The 19,144-nt window shown below is 40.9% G+C and overlaps 2 protein-coding genes across 4 annotated transcripts in view; both read left to right on the plus strand.

Annotated features, from left to right (window-relative positions):
- KIF23 (kinesin family member 23) overlaps positions 1-7,040 on the plus strand; it is a 38,668-nt gene extending 31,628 nt beyond the window's left edge. Inside the window, exons 20-24 of one of the 3 annotated variants that reach the window (XM_053595656.1) lie at positions 2,303-2,533; positions 3,407-3,489; positions 3,680-3,761; positions 4,710-4,780; positions 6,460-7,040. In XM_053595656.1, the coding sequence (XP_053451631.1) occupies positions 2,303-2,533; positions 3,407-3,489; positions 3,680-3,761; positions 4,710-4,780; positions 6,460-6,475 (483 nt within the window). In that variant the 3' untranslated portion in view covers positions 6,476-7,040. The remainder of the gene's footprint in view (positions 1-2,302; positions 2,534-3,406; positions 3,490-3,679; positions 3,762-4,709; positions 4,781-6,459) is intronic. The other 2 variants (XM_053595657.1, XM_053595658.1) reach the window with 2 other exon arrangements.
- An 8,033-nt stretch (positions 7,041-15,073) lies between these two features.
- Positions 15,074-17,949, plus strand: RPLP1 (ribosomal protein lateral stalk subunit P1). The gene is made up of 4 exons (XM_053593017.1): positions 15,074-15,280; positions 15,894-15,968; positions 17,494-17,611; positions 17,832-17,949. Exons 1-4 carry the CDS (start codon positions 15,209-15,211, stop codon positions 17,909-17,911), a joined length of 345 nt encoding a protein of 114 aa, XP_053448992.1. The 5' UTR covers positions 15,074-15,208; the 3' UTR covers positions 17,912-17,949.
- The last annotated feature ends 1,195 nt before the right edge of the window (positions 17,950-19,144 follow it).

Consider the following 19,144-nt stretch of genomic DNA (forward strand, 5'->3'; position numbering starts at 1 on the left):
AAATATTAACATAGCTCTTTTAGAATTTTAGTTTTAAATAATTAATCTTATAGTAAATATTTGCTTTAGATTTTCTAATTTAGAGTATAAATTTAGGTGGCCCAAATTCCTGATTACTAAAAGATGGTGATGAATTCCAAATTTACCAAGGCAACAGATGATTCTAAACTCTCTTACATTCTTTACTTTATAGATTTTTGCCTTAAGCCCTTTTAGAGATCAAATTATGGTGAATGGTCTTTCTGATCAACTCTAGTCAATCACCTTATTTCATGAATGTTTATAAATTGGAAACCATTCAAGGCCTGCTTGTGCCTTGCAACAGTAATGTGATGTCTAATTTGGCTATAAGATACTTAAGAGGATTTACTAGAGATACTTTTTTTCAACTCACTAGAAATCAAAATCTCTTTAGAAGTGCAGCAGAAAATTTACTGTAAGGTTAGTATCTGTGCATCTATGTTTGTTGGTCAAAAATTACATCAGGTGGACTGATCCTTGAGTTAGGAAAAACTATAAATATTTCATAAATAATAGATTATATAGACTCATCTTTCTGAATCTTGTTTTATCATGTGTTTACTGCTAAATGTGTTGAAGAAAACTCTTATGTTTGCTAAACAGTATGTGATAAAGACCAGACTTTTCTTTTTCAACATTAATTAAATCTTTTTTGTTGTTGTTAATGACAGTCTCTCTTGCTGGGCCAGAATGCCATGACCTTATCCCACAGCAACCTCAAACTCCTGGGCTCAAGTGATCCTCCTCTGTCTTAGTCTCCCAAGTAACTGGGAGTTTAGACACTGACCACAATGCCTGGATAATTTTTCTATTTTTAGTAGTTGTGGGTCTCACTCTTGGTCAGGCTGGTGTTGAACTCCTAAGCTCCAACAGTCCTTCTTCCTTGGCCTCCCAGAGTGCAAGGATTATAGGCGTGAGCCACTGTGCCTGGCCTAATTAAGCCATTTTAAAAATGGAAAGTTTACTGCTTGTTTTGAGGCTCGACATATATAGTGGCAAATTGCATTGCCTGTGTCACTATATAGGGAAAATGATTCAGTTTCTCAGATGTGCGTTTTGAAATTGGAATCATTACATTTGACCAGCTTTGAAGGATTTGACCTATGACAGATATTTTTCATTTGCTTTCAGTTTTACATAGTTGTTCACAAAAATCCCAAAGATAGCTCATTGCTTCAAATAATTAATGATGGCATGTATATGAAATATTGTTTCTTAGGCTAATTGTGCTACTAAATTTCACTTTCCCAGATTTACATGACATTTGACTGGAAGCAACTAGTTTTTTCATTGTGTAATGAGACTGATATGACACTGTATTCTTTGATTCTTGGAACATTTATAAATATTTTGCAAAAAAATTAGCCATTATTGTATTTGAACTTTTCATGAAGTTCTATTTTGAGATTTTAAAATCTTGTAGTGGGCTCGGTGCCCCTAGTTCAGTGGTTAGGGAGCTGGCCACATACACCAAGGCTGACGGGTTCAAACCCAGCCCGGGCCTGCTAAACAACAATAACAGCTGCAATGAAAAAACAGCTGGGCGTTGTGGCGGGCGCCTGTAGTCCCAGCTACTTGGGAGGTGAGGCAAGAGAATTGCTTAAGCCCAAGAGTTTGAGGTTGCTGTGAGCTATGATGCCACGGCACTCTAACAAGGGCGACATTGTAGACTGTCTCAAAAAAACAAAAAAAAAAAACGTGTAGTGAAAATACTCAGAAGTATTTTACATTTCTTCCTGTCGTATTATAGGTTGAGTTCTTATATTCTGTGGTATTTTACATTATATAGTTTCATCTGCTTTTGTTATTTTTTGATCTCTGTCTTTGTATAAGGAATGTTTTCTCTTTTGTTTAGAGGCTTAGGAAATGTTTAGAGCTCTTACTTCTCTTACAGAAGCTTTTAACAGAGTTGTGGACCTAATAGATGACCTCATAATAACAGACATAAAAATTGATTTTTTTGATTAAGAATATAAAGTGAATTATTTGCCCTAAATCACTCCCTAAGCACTAAAGTCTAGTAGCATCCCCAGGATTTTTCTTTTCATCCTTTGTTCAAAGGTAAAATATGCGATATACAAATTAGTGTTAAAGATGTTTGTTAGTTTTGTTTTAAATATGAAGAGAATGTTTAAATTACTTGAGTAACATATTTAGCTTTGAAAAGGATTGTTTTGATATGTCATCAAGTAATGTACCCAAACCTGCTGCACTTCTAATAATTCCCTTAAATTAATTCTGGGTTATGCTTGTTTCTCAATTCCTCTTTCAACCTGATCAGAATGTACCACCAATACGTCTCCGACACAGACGATCACGCTCTGCAGGAGACAGATGGGTAGATCATAAGCCTGCCTCTAACGTGCAAACTGAAACAGTCATGCAGCCACATGTCCCTCATGCCATCACAGTATCTGTTGCAAATGAAAAGGCACTAGCTAAGTGTGACAAGTACATGCTGACCCACCAGGAACTAGCCTCCGATGGGGAGATTGAAACTAAGCTAATTAAGGTAAAAACTAATTTACACAGGAGAAACAAATATTTTAAAAATCAACTAAATGAAAAACCATTTGCCCTGCTACTTCTTCGATGACAGGCAGTGTCAACTGGAACATCATTGGGTATTTGATGTAACCTTTTTGTTAGCAGAAGATTAAAGTGACTGCTTAGGTATAAATCTGCTAAAAGGGGATTAAACTCCAAATCTATAAAGTACTTTACTGTATATTTAATTTTAACCACTACTTAAAAAGTAAACCTAAACAAGAACTCCTACCTTTATTCTCTTGTTAGTTAAGATAAAAAGCCAACATTAAAATTTGGTCTATCAAAATTGTTCGTGTTGAGCTACTTAAAACTCTTTTCTTAGAAGATTTGTCTACCTGTAGATGAATTTTCTTTTAATAATCTAGTCAGTGAATAATTAGGAAAGTAAAAGACAAAAAACTTTATTTCAAATTTAATTTAGAGGATAGTTATTATAATTGTAGCTATAATTAAGACTACACTGCTTTTTGAGTATTGGGGGAATGCCCAGAGAAGAAAGAATGTGCTATAGAACATGTAAAAATTTCTGGCAGATTTCTTGATCCTTAGGGTGCTTTAATTTTTAAATTATGGGTGAAACAAAAAGGACTTATTTTTTTCGCACAGTTAAGAATGTTACTGATTACATTGTGTTGGACTTCTTTTGTTTTCTGAGAAATATGTACTCAAATATGTACTTCAATAGTACAGACTCAGCAGTCCCAAGTACCATCTGGTTTTGTGGGTGGGAGTTTCCATAAAATAGTAGAATCTTGAGATCAGTTTGAAATATGATATGTGTGTTTATCATGTGAATGTATCAAAGTATAACAGTAACCTTTTCTCTTGGTTTTAGGGTGATGTTTTTAAAACAAGGGGTGGCGGACAATCTGTTCAGTTTACTGATATTGAGACTTTAAAACAAGAATTACCAAGTGGGTGAGTGATTGTCAAAGACATCTCTCTTTAAAGGGTTGTTTTCTTAGCTGCTCGTTCTTGAGGAACAGAATATCCTATGGAATTTATCATTAATTCTCCAAAGGGGTATAGATGGTATTTCCCCATTTTTAATATTTTTCCTGTTCTTAGATGCAAAAATAATTGTTGCATCATGTTTCCACCTTTTCAGTAGTCGAAAACGAAGATCTTCCACAGTAGTACCTGCCCAGCCAGATGGCACAGAGTCTGAGTGGACCGATGTAGAAACAAGGGTAGGGGAAAAATTAAATATTTGTCTGCTTAATAAAAATTAGGCATCTCATGTCTTAAACCCCATTTACGTTTTTTGAAGTTCTTTGATGAAGATGCTGAGGTACTATCTCACATTACCAGCACGGCACGTAGGCTTGTTCTAGCAAACCTGCAAAGGTATTTGTATTTCTTTAGGTCTGCTCTTCAGTTCGAAGCCCATTTTCATGTAGAAGAACAGGGCTCAAGAATAAGTCAGAGAATATCACTCCAACGAGAAATCATGTCAACTTGATGGGAATCTTCTTAGAAACAGCTCACCAGGAATTACCTTGTAACTGTTTACTCTTGAGAAGAGGCTCATATGGAAAAACATGAGAAAATGGGGGTTGAGAGGTTCAACTCTGGCCCTGGCCACTAACTCTCACGAACTCCTCTTCCTGGCCGGGCGCGGTGGCTCACGCCTGTAATCCTAGCACTCTGGGAGGCCGAGATGGGTGGATCGCCTGAGCTCCCAGGTTCGAGACCAGCCTGAGCTAGAGCGAAACCCCATCTCTAAAAATAGCCGGGCGTTGTGGTGGGCGCCTGTAGTCCCAGCTACTGGGGAGGCTGAGGCAAGAGACTCACTTGAGCCCAAGAGTTTGAGGTTGCTGTGAGTTTTGATGCCACGGCACTCTACTTAGGGCAACAAAGTGAGACTCTGCCTCCAAAAAAAAATAAAATAAAATAAAACTCCTCTTCCTCAACTAAAGTGACCTCTAAAGATCTTTGTGGCTCACAAAGTTTATGTGATGCTAGAAATAAACTGCAGATAACTGACTGGTGTTTTAACATAGGTGTCTTTGCTGAACTATTATAAATTATAGAAAAGCAATGTTGGATTTCATCTAGGCAGAGCCTACGTAAACAACTGTGTTCATAGACTGCTGAGGGGAGCTGATCTTTTCCTGTTCTAATCACTTTCCTCTCAGTGTTCTGTGGCTGTGGAGATGAAAGCAGGATCTCAGCTGGGACCTGGATATCAACATCACGCCCAGCCCAAGTAAGCACTGGCTGTCAACTGGGGCCTTGCTGTCTGTGTTTTCCCTTCTCTGGTATTTCCGTCATCACCCCTTCTTCCAACCATCTATTTGGGGTTTTTTATTGTTTGCTTGAGTTTTTTTTTTTTTTTTTAGAGACAGAGTCTCACTTTATCGCCCTCTATAGAGTGCCATGGCGTCACAGCTCACAGCAACCTCCAACTCCTGGGCTTAGGCGATTCTCTTGCCTTAGCCTCCTGAGTAGCTGGGACTACAGGCACCTGCCACAATGCCCGGCTATTTTTTTTGTTTGTTTTGCAGTTTGGCCGGGGGCCAGGTTCAAACCCACCACCCTTGGTGTATGAGTACCCTACCCACTGAGCCACAGGCGCCGCCCAGGTTTCTTTTTGGTTTGGGGGGTTTTTTTTGTTTGTTTGTTTGTTTTGAGACAGAGTCTTACTCTGTTGCCCTGGGTAGAGTGCCATGGTGTCATAGCTCACAGCAACCTCGAATACTAGGGCTCAAGGGATCCTCTTGCCTCAGATGCCTGAGTGGCTGGGACTATAGCTTCCTGTTACATGCCCAGCTAGTTTTTTTCTATTTTTAGTGGAGATGGGGTTTCTCTCTTGCTCAGGCTGATCTAGAACTCCTGAGCTCAAGCAGTCCTTCTGCCTTGGCCTCCCAGAGTGCTAGGATTATAGGCCTGACCTACTGTGCTTGACCCATCTACTTGATTTTAAGAGTAAACATACAGTTTCCATTTTTCCCTTGGAATATCCAGGCCCCACTGGCAGACTGCAGTAGGCAGCTTTAGTGCCAAGAGCCTTAGCGGGCTGGATAAGAGCAGTCAGCTGCAAGGACAGGAAGTAATATAAGATTGGTAGCTCTTGTTCATATTCTGCCAATGCTCAAAAAGATTTCTGAGGCTAAACTGTGAGAGCACCTGTGAGGAGGAAAGGCTAAAGGCATTAGTTGTAGATGATGACTGTTGGGTGTAATTAATTCCTTCCTAACTTGGTCTTGCTATAGTAATAAGTGTTTATTAAAGTAAATAAAATTGAGTGGCAGAATTTATGTTAGGGAAGGAGTCACACATTTTCCTCTTCTATTAAACCTATATGTAGGAGCTTGACCCCTACTTTAATATTTTATTAAAACCCCCACTTTGGAAATATCTAAGTATACAACTTTTTTTTTTTTTTTTTTTTGAGACTCTCACTTTGTCACCCTCGGTAGAGTGCTGTAGTGTCACAGCTTACAGCAACCTCCAACTTTTGGGCTTAAGCTATTCTCTTGCCTCAGCCTCCCAAGTACTGGGACTACAGGTGCCTGCCACAATGGCTGGCTTTTTTTGTTGTTGTTGTAGTTATCATTGTTTGACAGGGCCGGGTCTGAATCTGCCAGCCCCATCACCCTAGCCACTGAGCACAGGTGCCAAGCCATATATGCAACCTTTTTAATACTTTGTTTTCCTTAGTGAAGAATTTGGACAATTGTCGTTAACAATATGAAGATATGAAGTCCTGATTTCTAAACTTAATACTAGATAAGCATATTTTATAATAGTTATTTGCTTTCTCAGAAGGAAGTGAATTTTCCCATGATCAAAGAGCATTTCTCGAAGCCCTCCTAAAGACTAATGTCCTATGAATGGGCCACTTATTGCAAGATTCAACATTAAATGTTGGTTTTTATGTTTTAGGCGCAAGAAGCCATGAACTGACAGTCCCACAAAAGAACATTTTCATTTGTGTGCGTGATTTCTCCGAAGCCATCCCAAAAGCAATCTTCTAAGTCATCTTGTAGAACTGCAATTTTGGTGAACATCACAGACCTCAGCTACTTCATACACTGGCCTAGATCAAAGCTTCCCTGATGGTTCCAAAGACATCTAGAATTCACCCACTTTGTACAATATATACCTTGCTGTATTTAATATTAATAGCAGAGAAAGACTCCCCTTTTTCATTGCTGTACAAACCTTTTTATAATGCTGTCTTTTTGTATGTTTCTTGTATACTTTTAAACTAATTCTCAAGAGTGTTCATCTTAGGTGATTAAGGAAGAATATATTTGCTGCTATTGATTAGCCGCAAGAATGCACTTTAGACCTGTTCAAACAGATGTCAACAACTGGCCAATAATAAAACCATTTTAGGATGTTGTTTCCAATTTCATGTATATTTATTCACTTTCTGACATTTAGATATGCCAAAAGAATTAAAATAAAAAGCACTAAGAAATACAAAATTGTGTGTTGGCAGTTCATTCAACACATACTCCCAGTACTTAGCACAGTGCCTTGCACTTACCTGGCACTCCTTATTTGTGGGATGAGTGAAAAGAAAGCACTAGAAAATATAAAGTAAATGGAAGTTAAATGGACAGTGCCTATTTTTGTGTGACATAGTAAGCATACTTCTCTAGATTTTTTTCAATGCATGGTTTGTTGATAACATAAATTAGAGCTCTTTTTTTTTTTTGAGACAGTTTCACTATCACCCTCGGTAGAGTGCTGTGGTGTCACAGCTCACAGCAACCTCCATCTCCTGGGCCTAGGAGATTCTCTTGCCTCAGCCTTTCGAGTAGCTGGGACTACAGGCACCTGGCACAACACCCGGCTATTTTTTGTTGCAGTTTGTCCAGGGTCGGGTTCGAACCCGCCACCCTCAGTATATGGGGCTGGTGCCCTACTCACTGAGCCACAGGCGTTGCCCAAATTAGGCACTATTTAAAGTCATGGTGGGCTGGGCACAGTGGTTCACACTTGTAATCCTAGCACTTTGGGAGGCTGAGGCAGGTGGATTGCTTGAGTTCACAAGTTCTAGACCAGCCTGAGCAAAAACAAGACCCCGTTTCCTAAAAATAGGAAAACTGAGGCAAGTGGGTTGCTTGAGCCCAGAAGTTGGAGGTTGCTGTGAGCTAAGACTCTATGGCACTCTGCCCAGGACAATAGCTTGAGACTGTCTCAAAAAGAAAAAAGAAAGTGATGGTGAAATAGCCATTCGTGCATGGGTGAAGATACATTTTGCTCTGATGAAATTTGGATTAAATTTGATTTCTTTTGAGGCTTTTTTTTTTTAACTAAAATGATAGTTTAATCTCTTTTATTAATAATGAAGGTATATTAGACTTTGTCAAAGGCTAAGGAAAAAGACAAAATCCACAAAATTGTTATTCAGAGTATATTAATAATGCAGTATGTGTGTTTTTAGAATGCGTCAGAGTACTCCAAAGGTGAAATCCTATCAAATGCTACCGGATTTAATCTTGATTTTCTTTTTTAAATGGCTTATTGCTTAGTCTTTTGAGGATATTTTAATACAAAGTTTTTACCATATTATAAAGGGGAAGTAATAGTATGTTGAATACACCAAGTTCTTGGACAACACAAAATAAAGGGAAATGCATAGGCAGTTGATGTTTTGCTTAACTAGTTCTCTTAATTATGAAGAATAGCTGGGGTTAAGTGGATATCCACTATCTGATACTCTGGCAGGGGTGTCCAACCTGCAGCCAATGGGTTGCATGCAGATTTTAAATGAGGTCTGATTGGTTTATCTGTGGTATTGGATATTATGAAAATTATGCATGGACCTTTTTTTTTTTGCTCATCAGCTTTGGTTAGTGTTTGTTTCTACTGTGTGGCCCAAGACAACTCTTTTCCTCTGTGTAGGAGAGAGGAATAAAAGGTTAGACACCCCTCTGCAAAGGTATGTATAATTTGTAGGTGGAAAATCAAATTATTTGCTCAATGACCCCAAAGGCTGTTTTTTAATGCCTGAATCTGATATCAAAGGGGTTTTTTTTGTTTGTTTTTGTTTTTGAGAGAGAATCTCACTTCGTTGTACTTGGTAGAGTGCTGTGGCATCACAGCTCACAACAATCTCAAACTCTTGGGCTTAAGCGATTCTCTTGCCTCAGTCTCCCAAGTAGCTGGGACTACAGGTGCCCGCTATTACGTCTGGCTATTTTTTGTTGCAATTGTCATTGCTATTTTTTGTTGCAATTGTCATTGTTTAGCTGGCTCTGGCTGGGTTTGAACCCATCAGCTTTGACGTATGTGGCTAGTGCCGTAACCACCATGCCACAGGTGCTGACCCTGATATCAAAGCTTTTTAATTACTGTGCCATGCTAATGATGATTTCATCTTCATAGATTAAAAAAATTCTTAGCTTCAGATGATTAATTTTAGTTGAAAATTCATTTCCATTTTCATGATAGGATTCTTTGTTCAGATCATTATATTTATGTTAGTGTTGCCCCTCCCCCTGAACATTTTAATAAGTATCTGCTTTGTACAACCTGGAGGCAAACAGCAGTTAAGGAAATGGGTCCAGAGAAGCAAAGCACTCCCAGAAAGGTCACGTTGCCAGAAAGAGAACCGAGATTAATTGGATTCCTAGTGTGATTTGTTTTTTTCACTCAATTTTGAGGGTTAGGCACAGTGGCTCACACCTGCAATCCCAGTGGTATTGAAGGCCTAAAACCCAAGAATCGCATGAGGTCATGATACTAACCAACATAGGAGACCCTATGTCGACAAGAGATAAAAAGAAATATTAATTTGGCTTGGTGGCATGCACTATAATCTCAGCTATTTGGGAGGGTCGAAGGGGAAGCATCACGTGAGCCCAGGAGTTGGAGGCTGCAGTGAACTGTGATCAAGCCACTGTACTCTAGCCTGAGTGACAGAGTGAGACCCTGTATCTAAAAAGTACATACTTTTTGTGTGTGTGTGTGGTTTTTGGCTGGGGCTGGGTTTGAACCCGCCACCTCCGGCATATGGGACCGGTGCCCTACTCCTTGAGCCACAGGCGCCACCCAAAAGTACATACTTTTTGGACTTTCCATATTGACACATCTCACAGTTCACTGCTTGTTATTCCATGCTTCTATCTTTGTCCTTGTGAGAGTATTTCCAATTTTCCTTATATACCTGGTGCTTCAGGGAACAGCCGTGCACTAGGACCCTCATGTACATATTCCAGAATGTCTCTAGGGTAGGAACCAGAACTGGAATTGCCTGTTTTAGGCTGTGTGTGACTTCAACTTTAGCCAGGTTTTGCCAATTTGCTCTTCAAGTGATCTGTGAATTTGTATTTCTACTAGCAACGTAAAATAGTTTCATTCCTCACACCTCCTTCTATACTTGGTGTCATCAGACTTATTTTGCCAAATTGATGGGTGTGAAATGGCATCTCATTGATTTAATTTGTATTTCCTGATTGTTAGTAGTGAGCTTTGAGCACCTTTTGCTGTGTCAAGTGGCCAGACTGGTTTCCTTTGAATTGTCTGCATCTATACTTGCAATATAAGTGGTTGCTAGTCTTTTTCTTTTTGGTATGTAGGACTTCTTATGTATTTGTATACTTAGAGCTTCATATCTTCTCCCAGTCTGACTTTTTTTTTTTATTTTGGTATGGCATTTCTTTTTAAGTAAACATTTTTTAGAATAGTTTTAGATAGATGGAAAAATTGTGAGAATAGTATGGAGTTCCCATGTACCCTACGGTCAGTTTTCTCTGTTAGCAAGATCTTAGTGTGGTACATTTGTTATAATTAACCAGTATTAATATATGTTAAAAACTAAAGTGAGTACTTTATTCAGATTCCTTAGTTTTTACCTATTGTCTTTTCTGTGTTCCAGGATCCCATCCAGGACAACGTATTACATTTAGTCACTGTGCTTCCTTAGCATCCTCTTCACTGTGACAGTTTCTTACTTTGGTTATGGTATCTTTTGCATTACAGTTGTCAATTTTAATGTAATGAAATAGCAATCTTTTCCATTATGTTTTATGCCTTAGAATTTTTTTTTCTATACTATGTTAGGCATGGTGTTCCATGCCTGTAAGTAGTCCCAGGTGCTCAGACACTGAAGATGGAGGATTACTTGAGCATAGGAGTTTGAATTCAGCCTGGGCAACACAGCAAGATGCTGTCTCTTTCTCAAAAAAAAAATTTATTTTCCATACACTGATACCATAATATTCTATGTTTCTTTTCTTTTTCTTTTTTTTTTTTTTGTGGTTTTTGGCCAGGGCTGGGTTTGAACCCGCCACCTCTGGCATTTTATGGAACCAGTGCCCTACTCCTTGAGCCACAGGCGCCACCCATATTCTATGTTTCTTAAAAAATTTTAGGGTTTTGGGTGGCGCCTGTGGCTCAAGAAGTAGGGCACTGGTTCCATAAAATGCCAGAGGTGGCGGGTTCAAACCCAGCCCTGGCCAAAAACCACAAAAAAAAAAAAAAATTTTAGGGTTTTGTTTTTCCTATTAGGTATGGTGTTAGGAAAGAATTAAAAACGTTCTTTCCCCACCCCCATCCCCACAGGGCTACAGAACCAGTCGTTGCAGTACGGTTTTTTTTTTTGAAAGGTACTCGTCTTAGGGGGTGGCGCCTGTGGCTCAAGGAGTAGGGTGCTGGTCCCATATGCCAGAGGTGGCAGGTTCAAACCCAGCCCCGGCCAAAAAAAAACAACACACACACGAAAGGTACTCCTCTTGGATTTATAAAGCTATCTGTATACTCCTGACATTACTAAGTTCCCATATGTATGAGAATATTTTTGGGTTCAGGATTCTGTTCTGCTGATGTATTTATTTGTATGCCAGTAACACACTTTAAAATACTCATTATGCATTTATTTGTGTGCCTTGTATGTAATAGGCACTGTTTGGTGTACAAGAAATGCTATGATAAATTTTGTACCCTCAGTGAACTTACATTTAAATAAATCTTCATCTGTTACTTTAAAAAATTGTTTTGGTTACTATTGGCCTTTGATCCATTTAAAATTTAAGGTCAGCTTGTCAAATTCCATTTTAATGTAATTTTGATTAAAATTACACAGTTTGGAGAGAATTATCCACTTAAGGATCTTCCCATCTCTCTGTTGAGGTTGCTTTTGATTGTTTTCCATAAAATTTTATAATTTTAAAAATAATGGTCATGGGGTGGCGCCTGTGGCTCAAGGAGTAGAGCGCCGGTCCCATATGCTGGAGGTGGCGGGTTCAAACCCAGCCTGGGCCAAAAAAAACGCACACAAGAAAAAAAAAAAATAATGGTCATGCACATCTTGTTAGATTTATTTATAGAAACCATATTGTTTTGTTGCTATTGTGTAAGATATATGTGTATATATATATTTTTTTTTTTTTGGAGACAGAGCCTCAAGCTGTCACCCTGGGTAAAGTGCAATGGCATCACAGCTCACAGCAACCTCCAACTCTTGGGCTTAAGCAATTCTCTTGCCTCAGCCTCCCAAGTAGCTGGGACTACAGGCGCCTGCCACAATGCCCAGCCATTTTTTGGTTGCAGTTGTCATTGTTGTTTGGCAGGCCTGGGCTGGATTTGAATCCGCCAGCTCTAGTGTATGTGGCTGGTGCCTTAGCCGCTTGAGCCACAAGCACTGAGCCAATAAGATAAATTTTTTAATATTGCATTTTATAATTGGCTGAGTACAAGATGCTTCTAGGTTTTGCACATTAATCTTGAATCTAAGACCAGGTGCAGTTGTTCATTAGTGGCTCATGCCTATAATTCCAACACTCGGAGAGGCTGAGACAGAACTTCTTGAGGCCAGAAGTTCCAAGATTAGCCTGAGCAAGTGCCAAACCCCATCTGTACAGAAAGCAGAAAAATTAGCCAGGCCTGGTAGTGTGCTTGTAGTTCCAGCTACTTGGAAGACTGAGGCAGGAGGATCACTTTGATCATGGTGCTGCACTCTAGCCAGGGTGAGAGTGAAATCCTGCCTCAAAACAAACAAACAAACAAACAAACAAACAAACCAACAACAAAAAGAAAACAAAAATAAATCTTAAAATCTGGAAACCTGACTGATTTACTTATTAGTTTGAATTGATGTCTATGGATTCTCTTGGAATTTCTGGATAATTATTTTACCTGTCAATACTGAAACTTCATACCTTTCTAATACTTTTAATTTCTTTTGTTTTATGAAGATGGCTAAATTCTAAAATAGCAATTGAAACAATAGCAATTGAGAAAGGAGGCATCTTTGTTTATTTTTTTATTTTAAAAAGAAGGGTTGTTTTTGGCTGGGCGCGGTGGCTCACACCTCTAATCCTAGCACTCTGGTAGGCAGAGGTGGGTGGATTGCCTGAGCTCACAGGTTGGAGACCAGCCTGAGCAAGAGCAAGACCCTGTCTCTAAAAATAACCAGGCCTTGAAGCAAACCTGTGGTCCTAGCTACTTGGGACACAGGCAAGAGAATCGCTTGAGCTCATGAGGTTGAGGTTTCTCTGAACTATGATGCCATGGCATTCTACCAAGAGCAACAAAGGGAGACTATCTCAAAAATAAAAAAGTTTTAAAGTTTTCACCAGGCTCAGCGCCTGTAGCTCAGTGAGTAGGGCCTCAGCCACATACACCCAGCCCTGCCAGGCCTGCTAAGCAATAACGACAGCTGCAACCAAAAAATAGCTGGGCATTGTGGTGGGTGCCGTAAACCCGGGAGGCTGGGGCAAGAGAATCGCTTAAGCCCAAGAGTTTGAGGTTGCTGTGAGCTGTGACTCCACAGCACTCTACCGAGGTGAGACTGTCTCAAAATAAATAAATAAAAGTTTCACCATTATGTATGCAGTTTGCTATAGATCTTTGGTAGATATACCTTTGGTTATGATATGAAAGTTACCCTCTATTCCAGTTTTCTAAGAGTCTCTGTGATTAGTTGTTCAGTTTTATCAAGTGTTTTTTTTTGAAGCTATAAGAATTCCTCTTTGTTGGCTCGGCTCCCGTAGCACAGTGGTTACAGCGCCAGCCACATACACTGAGGGTGACAGGTTCCAACCCGGCCTCCGCCAGCTAAACAACAATGACAACTGCAACAAAAAATAGCCCGGCTTGTGGCAGGCGCCTGTAGTCCCAGTCCATCAAAATTCCACTATCCTGGCTTTTATGTACATCTGAGATGTACATAAAAACTCAAACAAATTTTATTTTTCAAAAGTTTGACAGCTTTACAAAAGCTGTTTTTAAAGTTTGAGATTAAAATATTAAAATTAAAATAAGATATTACATTTGTGACTAAGATTGACTCAAGTGGGACCCCATATTGTGAGATTCCAATGGACGTTTGCTCAGGGATGACTGGGATAGTTAATGCATGGACTGAATAAAGCAAGTATCCAGAAAAAATAATTAACCATCTTTCCAGCAAACTAGAAAAATTCCAAGAAGAATGTAAAAGGAATGTAAAGATTACCATTTTTGAAGGTAAGAATTAAAATTTCATATCACATTAATAATATAAATATGGGTCTTAGACAATTTGACTTATCAAAAATAGAGAATCTCGCTGTCCCACCCGGGAAGGTACGTCAATCAGGCTTCTAGATTCCAAATCCAGGCCCCGCCGCGCGGTAATTATGTCATCCCGGGCTGGGTACCAGGTCCATGACTTAGTTTTGTTATACACAAAAGGAAGATAGTACCCCGCTTTTACTGCGTGAAGATTAAAGTGAATCCCGCAGGCGTCCTCAAACTTTTTCAACAGGGGGCCAAGGGCCGGACTATAGTTAAAAAAACAAACAAACAAACAAAAAACTCTTAACAAATTCCTATGCACACTGCACATATCTTATTTTGAAATAAAAAAAACAAAATGGTAACAAATACAATCACACCGCCTCATGTGGCCCGCGGGCCGCAGTTTGAGGACCCCTGCTTTAGAGTGTGGCTGTGTGCCTGGGACACAGTAGGCGCTCAAACGTGGTTGCTACCATGACGCTGGAAGATTCTCCATTACTCCAACGTTTCAACGTTTCACCAAAGACTGCACTGAGCACTGGCGCCCCCAAGACCAGACCCAGCTCGCGCCCTCCCGGAGATCGCTGCCCGCTACGGAAGGTTCGTGACGTAAGGAGGTGATTGCCCAAATGATGTCACAAGGGCTGCAGTAGAGCTCTTGCCAAGACGAAGATCCCATGGAACCAATAGGGTGAGGTACATTTATCTAGTTAACTTTTTTTTTTTTTTTTTTGCAGTTTTTGGTCGGGGCTGGGTCTGAACCCACCACCTTCGGCATATGGGGCTGGCGCCCTACCCCTTTGAGCCACAGGCACTGCCCTTATCTAGGTAACTTTTTCATACAAGTATTTTCAACGTTTGCAAAGCTTGTTTTATCCAAGAAAGTTAATTTGCATTTGCAAGCGCTGAGAAACTTTTTGACAGGCAGAGCGAACGGCGTGTGCTGCTCAGGCGCTTCCAGTCTCCTCTGGTCCCGCCTCTTCCGCCAGATGCGGGTGCCGATTGGTCCTCGTGGTCACATAAGAGGCTGCGCGCAGGCTCTGGATTCTCTTTCCTCAGCTGCTTTCAAGGTGCTCGGTTCTTCCGAGGAAGCTAAGGCCGCGTTGGGGTGAGGCCCTCACTTCATCCGGCGACTAGCACCGTGCCCGGCAGCGCTATCTCAGTACTCGCTCGCGCCATGGCCTCTGTCTCAGAGCTCGCCTGCATTTACTCAGCCCTCATTTTGCATGACGATGAGGTGACCGTCACGGTGAGTGTGCGCCCGGGCCGGCGGCAGGGCGGCCAGCGGTTGGCCGGCTTCTGGAGTCCAGGCGGCCTGGCTCAGCTGGTAGGCCCGGGCTGAAGGCGAGGTCGCTGGCGAGGCGAGGCTGGGCGGAGGCGGGCCTTGTGCCAGGCGGCCTGGACTCTCGGGACGCCACGTGCGGGCCGCCGCGGGGCGGTGTGTGCGGCAGGGCGCTCGGGCTTTCAGAGCCTTTATTTAGGAAAGCTTTTCCGCAGCGCTTGGGCATCCTGACGTGCGCGTTATCGTATTCCAGGAGGAACATTCGTACTTTGTTTTGGTCTGATTGCCTTGGATTCCTGTGGTCTTAGTAGGCCTCCGGGGCAGGCAGCATGGCGGGGAGGGAGGCACAGAAGCTCTCGTAAGTTAGAATAGCCGTGTGAACCTGGTACGTGTTTCTTTTGCCTGTGTTAACCAAGGTCTTTGAACATGAGCATATATGAAATAATTTCATTTGAAATATTTGAATTGTTGAAACAGTTCTATACGCGTTTTCAATGACTTGCTTTTAACTTATGGTATATTTGGAAATATTACAAAGGCTACACTTCACTCTGATGGATTGACATTTTATTTGTTATAGGAGGATAAGATAAATGCCCTCATTAAAGCAGCTGGTGTAAATGTTGAACCTTTTTGGCCTGGCTTGTTTGCAAAGGTAAGGTGATGGTGGCAGAGGCATTTGAAGGTGACCTGTTCATTAGGTCAGGTGTATGTGCTGCACTGCGAGAAGGCCCCACAGTCCCCACTGTACCACCCGTTTCGTTACATTTCTAGCTCTAGGAGCTAGTAAGGTTTGGCGTTGTCATGTTTTATGTGGCTGTATCTTGATTTCAGACTGGTTTCCCTTTCCTTCTGTTCTGAAACCATGCTAAAAACTAACAGCGCCGCCCATAGCTTAGTGGGTAGGGTGCCGGCCACATATATCCGGGCTGGCAGTTCGAACCTGGCCCAGGCCAGCTAAAAAAAAAACAATGACAACTGCAAAATAGCTGTGCTTTGTGGAGGGCGCCTATTGTCCCAACTATTTGGGAAGCTGAGGCAAGAGAATCGCTTAAGCCCAAGAGTTTGAGGTTGCTGTGAGCTGTGACGCCGTGGTACTCTACCCAGGGAGACAGTTTGGGACTTTGTTTCAAAAAAAAAAACAAAACAGCCATTTTAAATTGCAACCAAATTCTTTCAGTATAGTAAGTTTATGATCTACTGGAAATAGGGTTTAGTCACCTTTTATTGACTTCACACTGTTGGGATATGAAAGACTGATAATAATGACAAAGTTCCTGTTCATATAGCTTCTTCCACTGGCTACCCTCCATTGTACAGGTTACTTAATCACTGACAAGTGAAGTTAATAATAGCATCTAAGTCTTTGGGTTGTGTCCTTCAAAGACTTCTGAAATATTGTGCCTATGTCATCTAAAGTAAATACTTTTAGAAAAGTTCTGGATTTGCTTAGTCTGAAAACTTGAGGAATTCACTGTTAAAAGGAGACATGGAACTGTAGAAAGAACCCTCGGTTGAGTGTCTCGGGAAGCTTATGTTTTTTCCCAGTGTATTATGAAAGGAAGGAATTGTTAGGTTTACCTCATTACATAAACCCAGTGATAAGATTTACAAGTGAATTTTTAATAGAGCAGTGTGTTGCCCTGTTGTTCAATGTAAGTCTTGCTATTAGCAAACGAAAGTCAGTTTTGAGGATAAAAAAGCAGACTGCAAGTCCAATACTACAAAAGATAAAATATGGTGGCTATTTTAACATAGAAGACTGAAGTACTGTACAGTTTTCAGTTTTTGTTATCCCTGGGGGATTGCTTCCAGGACCTCCCTGAGATACTAGAATCCTGGGATTATTCAGTTCTTATATGGAATGACATAGTATTTGCACGTTACCTACACACGTCCTCCTGTTAACTGAATTATTTCATAATAACTAATAAGTGTAAAAACTATGTAAGTGGTTGTTAACACTATATTGTTTAAGGAAGAATGCATTGTAAGAGAGTCTGTAGGTGGTCAGTATAGGTGCTTTTCCCCCCAAATATTTTGTGTTCACTGTTGGTTGAATGCATGTATATGGAATAGATCACTGTAAGTTGGAAGTGGGATACTCTTTTTTGGGGTGAGTGAATGCTACCACAGAAGGACAAAAGGGAGTGCTTACTATGTATACATGTATGTTGCAGGCCCTGGCCAATGTCAACATTGGGAGCCTCATCTGCAATGTAGGGGCTGGTGGACCTGCTCCAGCAGCTGGTGCTGCACCAGCAGGAGGTCCTGCCCCCTCCACTGCTGCTGCCCCAGGTAGGAGTGTTTTGTATTGGAGGGGAGAGGTATGGAGATCAATAGTCAATATTTCTCTTAATTTGCTGCAAGTAGGTGATTTATGGGAATTCTAAAACCTACCTACAGGATAGTTTGATGTTGAGGATGGGTATTTTTAACAGTGCAAGTTGAAGGGCCTAGAGAACTCTGTGGGAGCTTAAAATAAGGAGAGTGGATTGACTCTTTTTCTTTCTTTTAGCTGAGGAGAAGAAAGTGGAAGCAAAGAAAGAAGAATCCGAGGAATCTGATGATGACATGGGCTTTGGTCTTTTTGACTAAATCTTTTTTGTAAGGTGTTCAATAAAAAGTTGAATTCTGTCATGCTTAATAGTTTGGGCATTTATACTCTTCAAAAAGTACCATAAAGTTGAATTCCATTACTGTTGGTCACACTTACAGTTTGGGAATTTACTCTTCAAAGTGCCATCCATTGTGAGATGGTCTACAATGCTTGCTTTTAACCTATTCTGTCATGCATGAGAGGAGCTGGGTCCCCCCATGATGACCAGGTGGGAAGTCTTAAAAGAATGCACCTAATAGTACGGCTTTGAAAGCTGTGCTGCGGTGCAAGGAGAGATCAGAGTAGAAGCTTTGTCCCAGATTACATGTGTGACTTTATGATCACAAAGTTTATTCCCTATTCCCTATGCTGGGGGCATGGGCATAACAGGCTGCAGCTTTAGAGAAACCCTTGGATAATTGCCCTGTATAACTTGAGTTGTGCTGAGCCAGAATGTTGGCTGCTGTATGCCTCGGTGTGAATTTAACAATACCCAGTAAGTAGTGTCCCTCAACAAACACTTAAAATTTTATAGCACCACTGAGGGAGTGGGAAAGATAAGCTCTAGATGTCCAGTTTTGCACCATGGATGAAACCAGAATTCAAATATGTTGGGAAAACTTAACAAGTGTAGCTTTCCTTTGTCAGTTAAAACAGTAGGATAATATAAAATGGAAATTCACTTAGAAATGTTATGCCTGTTATCCCAGGATTTGGAGGCTGAGGCAGGAGGATTACTTGAGGCCAGGAGCTCAATCACTGCACTGCACTCAAGCCTGGGCTGGGGGAAGAAGGCATTGATACCCATGGACTAGACAAGGGTCCCAGACAGATGTTCTTGAATATGGCAATACAAGAGCCACAGGAGGGGTGGCTCACAATTTGAATACCACCTTAGGGAGGCTAAGGCAGGATCCCTTGAGCCCAGGAGTTTATGATTACAGTGATCCATGATTGTGCCATTGCACTCCATCCTGGGTAAGGTGACACCTGTATCTTAGATGAGATTCAGTGGTAAGGCAGCTTGACTTAAAGCCCTGATTTCTTCACTCCAGTGTGCAGGACCACTTGTATAAGTTACTACAACCACTTGGGAAAATGGCACTTCTACTTTAAGGAGGCTGAAGTGGGAGGATCCCTTGAGCTCAGGAGTTCATCACCAGCCTAAGGAGACCCTGTTTCTACTAAAAATGGAAAAATTAGCCTGAGTGTCTCAGCTATTCAGGAGGCTG

This window comes from Nycticebus coucang, chromosome 6 (genome assembly GCF_027406575.1).
Source record: "Nycticebus coucang isolate mNycCou1 chromosome 6, mNycCou1.pri, whole genome shotgun sequence".
Taxonomy (NCBI): Eukaryota; Metazoa; Chordata; class Mammalia; order Primates; family Lorisidae; genus Nycticebus; species Nycticebus coucang.